Below are 14,801 nucleotides of genomic sequence, written 5' to 3' on the forward strand. Positions count from 1 at the left end.
AACAAGGAAAAGATAGAATGGAAAAAGACTCGAAGGAAATGAAAATTTCATTTTGAGGTCGTCAGTTTGCGAGTGCGGTGGAGGGGGAACCGTCCAAACCACCGCCGAGATCGCTTTACGCCAACACGTTTTCAGCACGCAGAAATAATATTAACTGAGCCAGAGTTTGCACAACGGATAGTCACTTTAACTCCACCAGAGTTGATCTTTTTGCGCAAGAACTCACGTGTCCTTCCATTATTATCATATTAGATTTTCAACAAGCTTTAAACTTGTCCTCTGACTCGCACCAATAAGTTGGAAAAGAAGAGCCAATGGGTTAAATTAAATTTTAAGAGATGAATCGTCTTCTTCGAAAAACAAATTGCGCTAAGAGTGTTGATTCAGTGACCTTCTATTGTTTTTGATTAAAAGCGGTCCTTGACTTCTTTCATAATGTACATTAACTAACCGATCGGAACCACTCGTGCCGGGCACAATTTGTGACATCGTTCAAGTGACACTGAGATGGCTCGAGAGGAGGTTAACAATAACTTCAAATTGAATCGGAGAATATGTACAAACAGTAAGTTCGTACTACTGTTATCGGGTTGAAGATAATCGCGACCGGCGTAAACGTCCGGATTTTATTTAACCCGCTGCGGGAAGAAAAACATCCGATTTGCAGGGCGAAGATACGATTTACGTCGACTTTTTGGAAAGATTGTTTACCCGCGCTGCCCAACAACCAGACGTTTTTATGCAACTTCTTCTGTTCAATTGAAATATCGAAAAGGGAAGGCTTCTTTTTCTTTGGTCGGCGAAAATGCTCACGCGTAATAAATTTGCTTTTGCGTGGAATTGAAAATTCTAGCGTTGAGTTTGTGCAGATGGCGATGCTGTCTTTGCGCGACTAATGGGGTTTTACCGAATCCAGTGATTTTGTGCTTTTGATGTTTTTGCACAGTTTCAACCTGGACAATTTCAAGAATCAATTTCATTTCAACCCGTTTCCTCAAATCGATCAAACTGTTTTACCAAAACTCACTTCTAGCAAAAAAAGTTCTCACTTCCAATAAATTGGTTACATCGCTCAATTGGGTTAAAATTTTCTGTGAGACGGAAAAAATGGAACGCTCTTGAATATCATCCGCCCGTTTCTGTGATTTTCTTTAGGCGACAATTCGCCAATTTGTCATACACGAGTTATCTTGACTGGAAAATGGGTTCACCAAAGTCCTTATAAAACGAAGGGCCAAAAAGTACTCCGCCAAAACGGTGAGTTAGAAATCATGTCGAATACTTCCATTCTGATAAGTTATCAAAAGCGCCGATTCCTTCCTCTGCCGGCAAGAATAGAAGCCGATCTCCCAACTATCCTTTAGATGTGTCCATTTACATGAAGCTCATTTTTCGCGAAAATGGATTCAAGTGCCTCTGTCACTTGTACGCGCCTCGCTTCCAAAGCTGACGTGTCTCAATTCCAAAGTTCCGACAGCATGTGCAAATGTCTTTCATCACGCCGCGCAGGGTCCCATCAAGTTTGAAAGAACCCGACAGTTTTCTTAACTGGACGACTTCAAGCGTCATTTAGGACTGTTCCGGCTTTATATACTTTTTGAAAAAATATTTTATGGTACTTTAGTACCTCAAGTAAGGATCTCCAAAAATAATTCAAATCATTATTAGTACTTGCCAAATTTGATCATCTATATTAAAATTCTTATTCGGCTATATTTTTCAAAAATTATGATCCCCGTATTACTTCTTCTCAATTGGCTCCTTTATTCGAGAAAAAAACTGATAAAAATGAAAAGGTTAATAGATTCAAGCGCAGCTGTTTAATAAAATTCTGCAATCTCCCCCATTTTCCCATCATAAAATAAAATTGCTCCAAATGTAAAGGTCAGCTCGTAAGTTCCACCGACGCTTGTACCCTTCTCCACTCCCAGCAGCTGTTTTTTCAAATCTCCCTCTTCCCCAACTGGCCAATTTCCAATTTCGCCAATTCGAAAATTTCAAACCCACTGGCTCCGTTACATTCTGTTTGTTTTGGTTGCTCCCTGTAGCGGTGAAATTCCGGGGATTTTTTGAGAATAGCTCCTCGAGCATTTCCTTGATAGAAATCTGCATAATTAATTCCAAGCGCTCCAAAAAGCGCAACTAAGACTACTGACGAGAAGAGTAAACGAATGCAAGCGGAAATTGAGGGTTTCCGGTCCTGGGATGAATAGCTCTGATTTGTTGAACGGTTAGACCGTGAACTCTTTGAAGGGAAATTTCAAGGGATGAAAAATAGACTCCAGTTTTGGATCAAAAAACGATCAATCTCTGCTTCCATTCTTGTTTCTGCCAAAACAGGGCAGAGCATCAAATATTGTCAATATGAAAGTACCCCGATTTTAGGACAAGCTCCAGCGAAATTATTCAACACAAATAAAATACCCAGTTATCAAGGCGCCTTTGGTTTATTTTTAATCAAACTTGATCAACGACCGATTGCGCGTTTTTTTTCTGTCGATCTTTGTTATTTAAAAAAAAGTCATGGAGAACTCGAAAACCGCAAAATATTTTTGATAAAGAACGATAGTGACCAAGAGTCAAGTGGCGTCGGCTCACTCCGCTTTGTGTTGGTGCTAAAAACTCACAGTGGCCAGGTACGGGCAAGGTGTCAAGCTGTGCAAATAGGATGCAAGGAGTTCACCGACATGTGATACCCACTGCGAAGTCCCGCAGAGACTGCTCCTAGCACCAACACTGAGCAAGGCTCGGTGTGAGATGGATTGAGCAAAAGTTAACACAAACAAGGGGACTGATCTGCAAACTCGGATCAAGCTCAGCCGGTTAAAAATGAAGATATAGAAGAATAAAAATTGAATTTTTATGAAATCTCCCCTTATAAGGTTATTTTTTACGGAGATTTCGATTATCAAGCCCAAAATCATCTTCATCAAAAAAATCTAGATTCCCTTGGTCATAATAAAGTTATGAGAATCGAAAAATATAAGAATCGGAATCGCTATCTATAATCTGCTCTTTTTGCCTTAGCACATTTTGAGACTATTTCTGGACTATATCTTGAGCAGACAATACCAATTGGTACCCGAACTTTCTTGTCAAGGGCAGGCTAGGTGAGCTATATTCCATAGCCTATGGACCAAAGCCTATGGTCAGATAAATATATTTTCGGTCTCAGAATTAAAATCTACAAAAAATTACTCTACAAAGTTTTATGAAATTCCAATTTTTTATTATTTTACAAATTCACTTTTGAGCTTATCCTCGGCTAAGCTTGCTGATTTTGGAGGACCAGTCTCTGCAGGACATCGCAGCAGGCTGCGCGTGTCGGTGTGCCCGTTGCATCCTATTTGCACAGCTTGACACCTGCCTGTACTTGGCCACTGCGAGTTTTTAGCACCAACACAAAGCGGAGAACCCCGTGGCGTCCAGTTTGAAGAAAAATTTCGGTTTCGGACACTTTTGAGAACACTCAAGCCGCCGAATAGGGAATTTCTAGTTTTGGTCAATTCAACCGTTCCAAAAAAAACGCAGTGAAAGCCATAAACACTTGAAATATTCACGCGCTCGAGTTTGAAATAAAGATTTCGAATATTTACACACGCGAAGTATGGTAATGAATTTTTCCATCCAGCGTTTCTGATTGGTTGAACGCATCTTTTTCAAGTTCAGCCAATAAGAGGCTTGGATGGTAAAATTTATTGTACGAGTAAGCTGCTGTAGGTGCGAAATGGCTTGCTGAGTATGGTTTATTCTGATTTTGGTCAGATATTCTTTTCGAAGAGCTGGAAATTCTCGAGAGCGATTCAAAGATCCGTTGTGAATATTTCAACTAAGCCCAATGATTAGGTTTTCACTGTTACCGCTAAGAACAAACCGCTTTAACGAATTGGCGGTCGGTTGAGTTATTACTCACCGCCCGGTCACTTTTCCGCGCAGCTCAAAAGGTCAAATGATGATAACCATCCCTAAGCCAAATGTAGTTTGCGAAGAGATAAAAGCCTTCCAAGATTGGCTCAGCTCCGTATTTCTTGGATATTCATAGTTGTACTGCAGTAGTAGAACCGGAAAAGGACTCAGATTCGTGAAAAAGCCGATGCTAATGAAAGGGCGAGCAATTATGAGGAGGCGAATTTTGAGGGCTCGTCAATAGAGCTCTGGAATAACTACTTTTTTGGACAAATGGATTAGGCAGAATCGTGATGAGTTAAGTGCACAACGGTTCAACTGAAACCAGAACTAGCCATTATTCGAGTGACAGACAGTTTTCATCATAAAAACACGTGTTTTCCCCAAAATCTTAGAAAGCATGAAAACTTGCTGAAAAGCTTATTTCTCCAAATAATTGGTCATTTATCTTGAAAAGGTAATTCCACCACTGTCATCGAGAAAAAGTAAAATTACTTGACACAGGTCGTTTTCACGTTCCGACCACTTTCATAATAAACAATACGCCGGCTGAAATAATTTTCCACGAGCTTGTGAAAGCGGGATATTATCGACAAATTTAGAGAATTTTACAAGCGTAAAGAACACGGGTTCCCGTCGTGCTCGTGTTCCGAATTTTTAAATGTTAATATACGGAACACTTTGAGTTTACTCTAAGAGCTGTCGCTAGAATTTTTAAGAGCGGTTTCTATCTTAGAAGCTCAACTTTTCTTTAGACGAGCATTTTACCTATAATTTTTTACAGCTCAAATTAGGTTATCCAATCTCCAATTTTATAGTGACATTCTGAGTGTTAAAAATATTCCCGCCCGATTACCGCACCCGGAAAAGAGTTTGTTGGAACAAACGGCTGTGGCACGTGAGTGCGGATATTTACCGGTTACAGCAAAATGCGGTGAGAGAGTCTGACGCGCGAGGGTTAAACAAGACAGCTGCTGGAGTCTGCTTCGAGGATTGAAAGACAATTGCCAACAACTCGGCGATTATTTTGACGCTATAAACAACGAGGTTTAGAAAATCTTCAAGAAAAGACTGTACGGATATCAGAACTCAATTAAAGTTCCTCCTATTAAGTATTTGATAAATAGCCTTACAGGAAATAAATCATTCTCTATAATAACTGCTGTTGTTTGCTGAACTCAGCCGGAAAAAAGAGGCCTTACCTTAATATCAGTAGCAAAATTTTTCGCAAATGAGAGTTTTGATTCTTCTTCTTTTTGAGATTACAGTGGCGGATAAATGCAATGAAAAAAGTATTGATGCTTCACACTAAACCTAATTCACGAAAAATTTCAGCCGAAGAAATTTTAGAGCTGTGTATCGCTGATTGACAATTCAGATTTTAAAACATCAATGTAACATACCATGGAGTTTTACTCTTGATGGAGAAAGCCCCTATATGCGTATTAAGGACCCCCGTCAGCTCTTTCCTTCGAAAAATAGAAATTTTAAAAAAACACCATATTTTTGGTTTTAAATGCGTCCTTAGGTTAAACTTGCTACAAAAACGTGATAAGAGGAAGTTTTGACCAAGAAAAATCAATATTTTTGCCAAAATTGGGGCAAATTTGTCAATTTTTGGCGAAAAGTCCAATTTTCAAACGCGATTTTGAGGGTGTTAGAGTCGAGATAGACCCCCAAAAAATGAAGCCTCAAAATCGTTTTTTGACCTGAAGAATCCATTTCTGGGGTCAAAATTTTAAAATTCCAAAATTTGATTTTTCGAAAAAAGCTGACGGGGGGGTCCTTAATATAATTTTACATAATGTATTTCTTTTGCAAAATCTTTAAAAGCTCAGCATTTGAATGTGCTAGAAAGTGCAGAGAGGATTTCGAAGATTTCATTCAATCTTGCTTTGAATATCGATCAAGGCTGCCGAGAATTACTTCATCATGGAGTATACCCGACTCAAACTACACAGATCCTTACACCCGAAACTCATACTTCGGCCGTGATGGTCGAGATGGAATGAATGGAAGAGATGGTAGAGACGGCGTCGAAGGTGTAAAAGGACAAAAAGGAGAAATCGGTCCTATTGGAGAAAAAGGAAATCAGGGAGACTCTATTCCAGGGCCCGCTGGAGTTGTTGGCGAGAAAGGTGTTCCTGGTATTCAAGGCGAAAAGGGTGAAACTGGACAAATTGGCGATAAAGGAGATAGAGCTATGTTTATAAATTGATCTTTTGTGTTACTAGAGTAAATAGACAGATTAATAGTAAGTGATGAAATAAACAAAATGAAGGAGACGATTGCAAGCCACCTCCACGGATTAGTTTCACTGTTGCATTATCTGAAACATTTTCCACAGAAAATAGTATTGTTATTTTTTATCAGCTGATCACAAACAAAAACAATATTGGTGGAGAAGCATACAATATGAGAACAGGGATATTCACTGCTCCAGTTACAGGAACATATTTTTTTTCTGCAAGTGCTCGGTAAGGAATCTATATAATTAATTCCATAATTATATTTTTCAATAAATTAAGTGGTAAAGACAAAAGAACGGTCCTCCATCTTCGCCAAAATACTAAAATGATGGTCAGCGGGAAAAACAATGCGGTAAGTGAATGATCGCTCAGATTAATCTGATGCTTTTCAGAATAAATTTAGTACGTTGTCTTGTTCTGCTGTTTTGTTTCTTCAAAAACGTGACACTGTCGACTTGCTGTTGAGGCACGGAGAGATACTTGGCTACACAGATTCAGATGGTCATACAACTCAATTTTCGGGATTTTTGATTTCACAGGAGGACTGATATCTTCAAAAAAATAAATTTTCAAGCCAGAAATAATTTGTTTTCTTTCAAGAACTTGAACAATTTTTCGGATAAAAGCCAAAACATTGATGAGATCATTTTTTACTCTGGTCAAATCTCGGGCTTCTCAGACTCTCCCTTGACATGGTTAGATGTCATCGTTGACATTTCCGGCTGAAGTAGGCGCAAGAGGATAAGAGATGTAAGACTAAATGTTGTTGACGTGGGTGCGCTCTAAACAGTGAGAAACATAATGAGATCACTTTGTGTTTCAGAGGGGATTGCTTTGTATCTTTTCCCTCTGGAAAGAGAGCACAGATGAAAGTTAATAAAGAGAAATTCTACTTTGTATCAATATTGTATTTATGGGTATTTCTTATGGCAAGCACTTACTGAAATCGATTCGAAAACAAATCTGTAAATGACTTCCGCAGCGAAATGGTTGTTGATTTATTTTTACCTAGTTTTGATAGAACATGAAATCGACCAATTAATTATTGAGAGGCTCCTTCGAAGCATCTATTCAATAATAAACGTGTGTGGCTTTAAGTGTGCGCCGTCAATGAGTCCGCGGTATAAATGATTTTGGGCGACCACGTTGGCCAGATTGAAAGTGGCAATTAGAGTGTCCACATCGTGTTATCACTGCTCGTGAAGTAGAAGGGAAGATTTCAACCCGCCAGAGAACTGATAGTGTCGCGCTGCGGCCGACCAGTCCGGCTGGAACCAATTCAGATTTACAAGTGCTTCCACAGCTAGCTGGTCTTCCACTAAATCGATGATCGACTGTCAACTGTTGAAAAAACAACGTTCCAGGAAAATGATGATTCCTTTACAAAGCGCGTACGGGAGCACTTGAGCTCGTGAATTGGCCCGTTTTGCTTCACTAAATTATTGTGGCGATTTTTCGGAAATTGCCATCAACAGGCCCAAATCCGAAGTTCCCGATTTCAAGTGCTTTGCCTTTTGCACTCCTCTGGTGGCATTCCTTAGTGAGAGATATCACGTGTACGGGACGCCTTATCGCACTTCAACTTTTGTCAATTTGGTGATAAGGAGTGCACCTTATCGAAAAATGATACAGATAAAACGAAAACGTAGAACTTATCATAATATTTTCATTTAACATAAAACAGCACGAAAACGCTTACGAAATAAAGTCTAAAAATTAACCGTTTTTTGACGGTCTTATTAGGGCAAACCCCTGTAGCTACCGTTCTGCAAACAAAAAGAAATATCAAAGAAAAAAGCACCGCGACGAAAAATTATGAGCACACGTAGTAAAGGCCGTTTATCTTTCTCGTGGAGCAAACTGATAAGGCAAAAAACAAACACAAGAGAAAAACTATTGCCAGACTTGGAGCATTTCCAGTGGAAATTTTCCACCTTTCCATATCTTCTTTACTTTTACCACTGCTTGCATGTTTTTTGACGGTGATACGGCCTAATTCTTCGGCTTGGAGGCCGAAGGATGGATGCGTGAAAGAACACTGATTCTTTTTCTTCTTCTTATCGAAATCTCCCATTGTACTGCAGGTGTTTAAAAGTACATTTGTTGATCAGAAAATGTATTTAGATACGCTTCCTTTCTCTAGAAAGCGGAGAAGAAAGTCGGAATTGTAATTATGATTAGCGTGAGCGCTGAAATCGGAGAGACGAAGCCGGATGCTCCTAATTGAAACGGCCTTCGGAACTTTTCCGTTATCAGCCCGGAACGGTTCGGTTTTCGCTCTGACAGGAGCAGCTCATGAATTCCCAGCCAAGAAGGCATCATTGATCAAGTTCATGGAAGCGCGTAAAACAACATAAGCAGTACCAAGAGGCTCTTTATCTAATTGGATGATGACACTCTTCTGAGCACTCTTGATTTCCGCTTAATTCGGCTCGAGAGAGGACTTGCATGAGAACCAGTTCCCTTGCAAGTTTCTTATGCAACCGCTCATTTGTTCGCTCAAATGACGGTCATTTCTCTTCATCCCCTCTTGAATGATTCTAGACGGGCGCGTAAATATTTGGACAAAACAGGCTCCCCATTGGAATTGATTTCGAAAATAAAAAATGTATTTTGAGTGGGTACATTTTTCAAAGGGCAAACTGTTCTCTAACCAGTTGCTGTTTTTCAAACAAAACGGGTAGTTTTGCCAAATCAACTAAGGCGGACTGCGCTCTTTAGTTTTCATAACCAATAGACAATGATTGAAAGGTTTCCTTTGAATTTATCAATATATTAGCCTCTTGCAAGTCTCAAAAAATACTCAAAAATATCAAAAAGAGCAAAGTTTTTTTAAAAAGTAAAAACATAAAAGTTAGAAAGTTGCTGTTTTGAAACCACATGTTTATTCTTACATGTGTACCTTTTTTGGAAAATTATGCAAAAATACACTGCCAGGCTCCAGGATTGGCGACTTCCGACATTCTTGAGGAAAGTCGATGACTAGTCGTCCATGCTTCATGTAACTTTCCGGTATTTCCGGAAATGCCAAAGCCTAAACCTTCTAATTTCAAAATTAACCAGATTTGAACCTCCAAATTTCCCTTTTTTGTTCATTCAAGGAATTGAGGGAATCGCATGTCTTTTCTTAGCAGACACATTTTTCGTTATTAAATTGGGAATCATAAAAATAGAAAGAAACAGATGTTCAAACGGGGGCGGGAAACAAGTGTTTCAGGAGCCGGTAAGACCTGTTAGATCTTGTGAAATGCTGTGTTTGGGCTTGTTCAAGTGTCAAAACTCGTGACAGTAAGTGTGTCGCGCGGATAATTTTCTTGAGAATTATTTCATTTCGAAGACTTTTTCATGTGCTCAAAGTTATTTCGAGCCCGATTTCAGTGGTGTTTGAGGATAAATGGATAAGTAAAAACGGGATCCGCAAGAATTCATCAATCCAAAATATAAAGTTCCGTTGAGGTCAGGAATGATGGACCGATTAGGCGATAAATTTGGACTGATAACATGAACTTCTCGTATCTGGACCAGCACCCGCTAAAAGTAGAGTTTATTCCCTCGTTGTGTTCGCACGTGAGCTGTCTTTATAATTGCAATTCAGCGCGACCTCTGATTGTCCCTTGACTGGAATAATCCCTTCTGAGCCGTTTAAAGAACCCGATTCAGGCGCCTGTCTTCCGCTTTCCCACAACAAACGATCTCTGCTCCAGCTACAAACTCTTCGCGAAGCCTCCTCGATCGAAATAATTAATTCACTAGAATCAACCCTGCCGCTAATCCCCGTCCAATCAAACACAAGCAGACGGTTAAAATATTTACGCCAAACGATAATGGTACCATTACGCGCGAATCTGGTAGCTCCACCGACGGGGCCAAGAATTTTCTTTGTGATGATTCCACCCTTTTCAAATATTTTAACTCGTTCGCGCAAAAAGGCACCTAAACAAAAAAAAGCTCACGGAACATGCGTCTAAAATTTGAAAATGCAGTCTCGAGGCCAATTGTTTGTAAACCTTACTTGGACGGTTGAAACTTGAAAGACTGTACTTAGAATAACGAATCCATGTTTGGTGATTCATAAAATCCACTGTGTAATTAAGACGCTATAATTGCAAAAAGATAAGCGCCCTGCTAAGAAAGGAGACCGCAGATTTTTGCGAAAAAGCCGCATAATTACAGATGCGATATGGAGAGAAGGAACACGTGATAATAACTCATTTACATACTGTTACATGATCCATCGCCTGGTGAGCTTATCAGTATCCAGATATTGACCTCTATCACGGGAATTCTGAAATAAGCAATTAAAATTCCGAGGGGACTGAACCGAGCTAGTCCTGTTTTTCATATTCGTTGACAAAAGTGATACCGGAAAGTAGTGGGCCAAAGATAGCATCAGTTACCGATCAGATTCTTTCACCATTTGGTCAAACAGGTTTCATGCTATCTTTTCTCATTTTATTCAAAGTTTGAAATTCAAACTTTGAATCTCAAACTAATGAATTGACAGTAGAATTCCTTTTGGTAACCAGTGGTTACTAACCACCTATCTGAGCAAACCGGCCAAGGAAAATACATTTTTGACTTGAGATTTGCATAGACAGATAACGTTATAATAGTAAGGATATGAAGATAAATATCACGACATCCGCTCATTCACTCTGGTACAGTCAACTCTGGCGCATACAGAAGCAAAGAAAATCTAAAAGTCACCAACAGAAAAATCTCAAAGAATTGACTTATCGAATGTTCAATCCAGAGAATCTATTGGCCCTTTCTACATCTGGAGGTAGACGAAATCCAATAACTGTTGTGGTCATTTCTTCTGATTTGAGGCCCGTGTACTTCAGAGAAGGTAGAACATTTAAAATCATCGAATTGCGCACCATCATTTTATAAATTTAGAGGTTGCTCTTAACTCAGATGATTTTGAAAAAATGAAAGTCGATTTGTGCAACATATTCGACCATAAGTTGGTTGTTGGGGAAGACATCAATTCGCACTTCTCACGACTCGGAATTCCTTCTAACATTTGCGAGGTCTTGGATAGCAGATCTCTGCCGATTCCGATGGGTTATCAACCAACCCCCCTTCGATACCGAAATCCAATGGAAAACGCCATACGAGCCATGCAACTTTTTACAAATTATGCACAAATGCGAGTAAGTATTCTACCCCTCTTTTGGAAAAAAAAAATCTTTTGGTACGAGCTTCAATCAAATCCAATTTTAGCAAGGTGGTTTGATGCACGCAAAATAGTCTCAACTCTTTTATATGATCAGAAGATGAAACGAAACGAGTGTGACTGTAATAAACCAAAAATTTCAAGCGAAATCTCAAGATGCACTTACTTTCAAGTTGTAGATTCTACAATGTAGAATGTAGAATAGAAGTTTTATCAGCTAATCAAATCATTGGGACTAGGGCCGAGATCTTCTAACTTTGAGAGCTCTGTTTGTAAAGCTTCTCGTCAAGTGTTGCTACTCATGCAAGTTGTGAGGTTTAGCGCTTGAAATCGCAAAATAACCGGTTCGCGAAATTCTATACGACGCGGTCATTTTCTTATTTCAAAAATTGTCAAGTGCCCTTTTTGCCGATTTGCACAATCACTACTCCGCAGCTTGAATAACATAAAAAAAATCATAATTGCGATCGTCAGAAACCGAGAGGCACTTGCTCGTCGAGAATTCCAGCCTCTCTCAAGGCCGCCACCGGAATGGAAATGAAAATATTTGACACCAAAAAGGGCAAATTCTTCTCCTCTGCCAAATATTCCCCACTTCTTTGAGGAAATCAGCCAAGTTTTGAGGAATCTTCCTTTTGGTCAATTAAAAATACTTCTTCCCAGGCGTGGCTAAGCGAGAAATGCCGTCTAACAAAATTTTCAAACACAGTTATTATGGGCGCAAGAATTTCAAAAATCAAAATCCGATGGTCGCGCTTTTCAAAAAAAAGTGAAGAAAAAAACCGTGCGGTTCCCACGCGGTTAGAGCTCACACGAAAATATTCAGCTAAAACGGTTCATTACCGACTCCACCCCGTCCTTTGAAATTTCACTAGATTTTCATGATCAACACGGCGATGATTATTTGATTTTTCCCGCTTAGATTGAAAAGCAGCGCTGTGATTGATTAGAGGGGAAAAAGGTCAGAAAATGTTCCAAGGATTTTTCTAGCGCAACCTTGGACCAGAGCAACACGAGTTATCAAAATGCCAAGATGGGGAAATAAAAGAATCAGTGCAAAATGAAGTTCACTTCAAAAGAATAAGCGCTAGAATTCTGAATTCCGGGGAACTTGTTTAGAGACGTTTTAACGCTAATTATTGTGCTCCATTTGGGTGCAATTAGCAGGTCAAAGTGACAGACGCTATTCGCGCTAACACTATTTCGGCCGAGCAAAGCCACCAGATTGAGCACAAGAAAGCAATTCTGCCCAAGAACAACCGCGAAGATTAACCCTTTCGCGCATTTAGACGATTAGGGGTTAAGTCTCATCGACTTGAAATTAAAGATGTGCTGTTCACGTCAAATGCATTTTGGTTCGTTCTTTTGAAGTGAAGCATTTTTACCAGCTGTTTCACTGATAGATGGACCAAACCATTATTTTGATTAGATCTTGAATTTGGTTCGACCGAACTTCTCAGCCTTTATTTAAAGCGAGAAGCCGAAGGAAATACATCGTAATACCAAAAAAATATAATGATCTCAATACTCATGAAAATGTTTATAGCCTTATGAACTTCTTATGTGAGAAATAAAAATATGGGTTAAAAAATCAGTTTATTTTTTTTTATAAAATGGACGTTTTCTTAAAATCTTGAGAAACAAACTTTTGTTTTGACAAAATGAAACTCAATCGCTTATATCATATAAGTTATATGGTTTAATTTCTTCCTAATTTCAAATAAAAACATTTGTTTCTTTAGTAATCATTATGTCATTTTAAAATTGCAAGAAACATTTCGTGGCGTGAATATGTGTATCTAACACGGAGGATTTTCGCTGCTTCTTAGCCACATGAGAAGAGTTGATCCGGCGGTACTTTGGCTGACTCGGATAAATCCACTCGTGATCCGAAAATTATAAAAATCTGTCAAGCGCTACCACTTGAAAATCTGAACGCGTCCAATCATCCTTTGTAACAATGTGCAATTTTCACACGTTTTCTGGCTTTATCAAAACTTAAAATTGGCGTGTCAAATTTAAAGTATACCGCCGAAAATCCCTTTATAATGACGTTTTCTTCCTTGATTTCAAAATTCCTGAGTGATGATTTATTTACAGCTTCAGAAGATAGTTTCTGATTTGTCTTCTATGTTGTCAAATATTTCATTCGGAGCAGATTTGTCGTATGATTTTCTTCTCGATTTCTTTTCTTCATTATTCCGTATTTTCAAAACAATTGGCAAAAGAAATATCGTTATCCCAAGTCCAGCTTAATAACATTGATGTTTTAAATTTGTCGATTTTAAATGTTACCTTGAACAAAATTCATCGTCGCAAAATCGTCATTGTTCATGCAAAAATTGTACATCGGCTGGTTTATAAGACCAAAAAGAACGCCAATGAGTGTGAAGAATCCAAGAACAGAGCCATACAATTGAGGTGAGAAAATATAAAGCCATGCAGGACTCCAACTGATACCGAAGCTTTTACCAATCAGATTCATGAACACCGAAACGTACGCTAGAAATTATTATTTCTTCCAAGAAAACTTTTGATTTACCGATCGTCGTATTTTGAAATCCTTGCATAATGCTCGCTGCAGTATTGAAAATAAAGGAAGCTGTCATTAAAACGCAATATCCTTTGAAGAGGCCAACCCCGATCGTCTTTGAGTGATTTTTTGAATAGTCGAGTATAAAGCCGGGAATAATATTGAGCAGAATAAGCGAGATTCCTGAAACGCTATAAAGTCTATTGATGGAAGTTATAAAGTCTTCTATCTCGGCTTGGGTGACGTCTGGGTCTCCTTTCTTTTTCCCCGGTTATCAATACAATAGCTTGTTTTATAGTGTTGAAGGTACTGTAAGTCGTGATTGAAGAACCGATTCCTTCACCCATTCGGGCCAGCCACCACTCATCCATGCAATGCTACTCTGAATTCTGAGCATGAAGACTCCGTAGCCAACGAACAACAAATAAATCTTCATATCTTTAAAAATGGCAAGTGTTTCTTTAAACTGATTTTGCTTGCTTCCAGCATCCTGAGTTTCTTCTTCAAGCGATGCTCGACATTTTCGAATCCAAGTGTTTTGAAAAATACAGTAATCTAGCCCGATAACTTTTGGCATCTTCCAGGGTGTGAAGAATAAGAACTTGGGCACACTTATGCAAGCAAAAAGAACACTCCACAAGTAGAAGATGCGAGGAACAGTCACATGATCAGTCGTATCAATGACATGATCCCAAAGAAGTGGAAAGCTTCCTGAAGCGCCAAAGCATCCGCTCATGACGGCCATAAAGATTCCGTAAGATTTGTGAAGCGTGCGGGTTGTTTGAACATTTCCAATGTGGTTCAAGGAGCCGCCTTTTTATAAGCTTACCGAATATTCGCCATAAAATTAGACCTCTGACAAAACTCAATCTACCTTTGAGTAAGCTTTTCCTGTAGCTAGCGCAGGCCAAGCAATCCAAATCAGGCTGTTATC

The 14,801-nt window shown here is 39.1% G+C and overlaps 1 protein-coding gene across 1 annotated transcript; it reads left to right on the forward strand.

Moving 5' to 3' along the window:
* The first annotated feature begins 10,847 nt into the window (after positions 1-10,847).
* On the forward strand, positions 10,848-11,465 carry LOC145695228 (uncharacterized). The gene is made up of 3 exons (XM_081772231.1): positions 10,848-11,004; positions 11,055-11,311; positions 11,382-11,465. The coding sequence occupies exons 1-3, from the start codon at positions 10,896-10,898 to the stop codon at positions 11,406-11,408; spliced, it is 393 nt and encodes a 130-aa protein (XP_081628357.1). The 5' UTR covers positions 10,848-10,895; the 3' UTR covers positions 11,409-11,465.
* The last annotated feature ends 3,336 nt before the right edge of the window (positions 11,466-14,801 follow it).

This window comes from Oikopleura dioica, chromosome 1 (assembly GCF_907165135.1).
Source record: "Oikopleura dioica chromosome 1, OKI2018_I68_1.0, whole genome shotgun sequence".
Taxonomy (NCBI): Eukaryota; Metazoa; Chordata; class Appendicularia; order Copelata; family Oikopleuridae; genus Oikopleura; species Oikopleura dioica.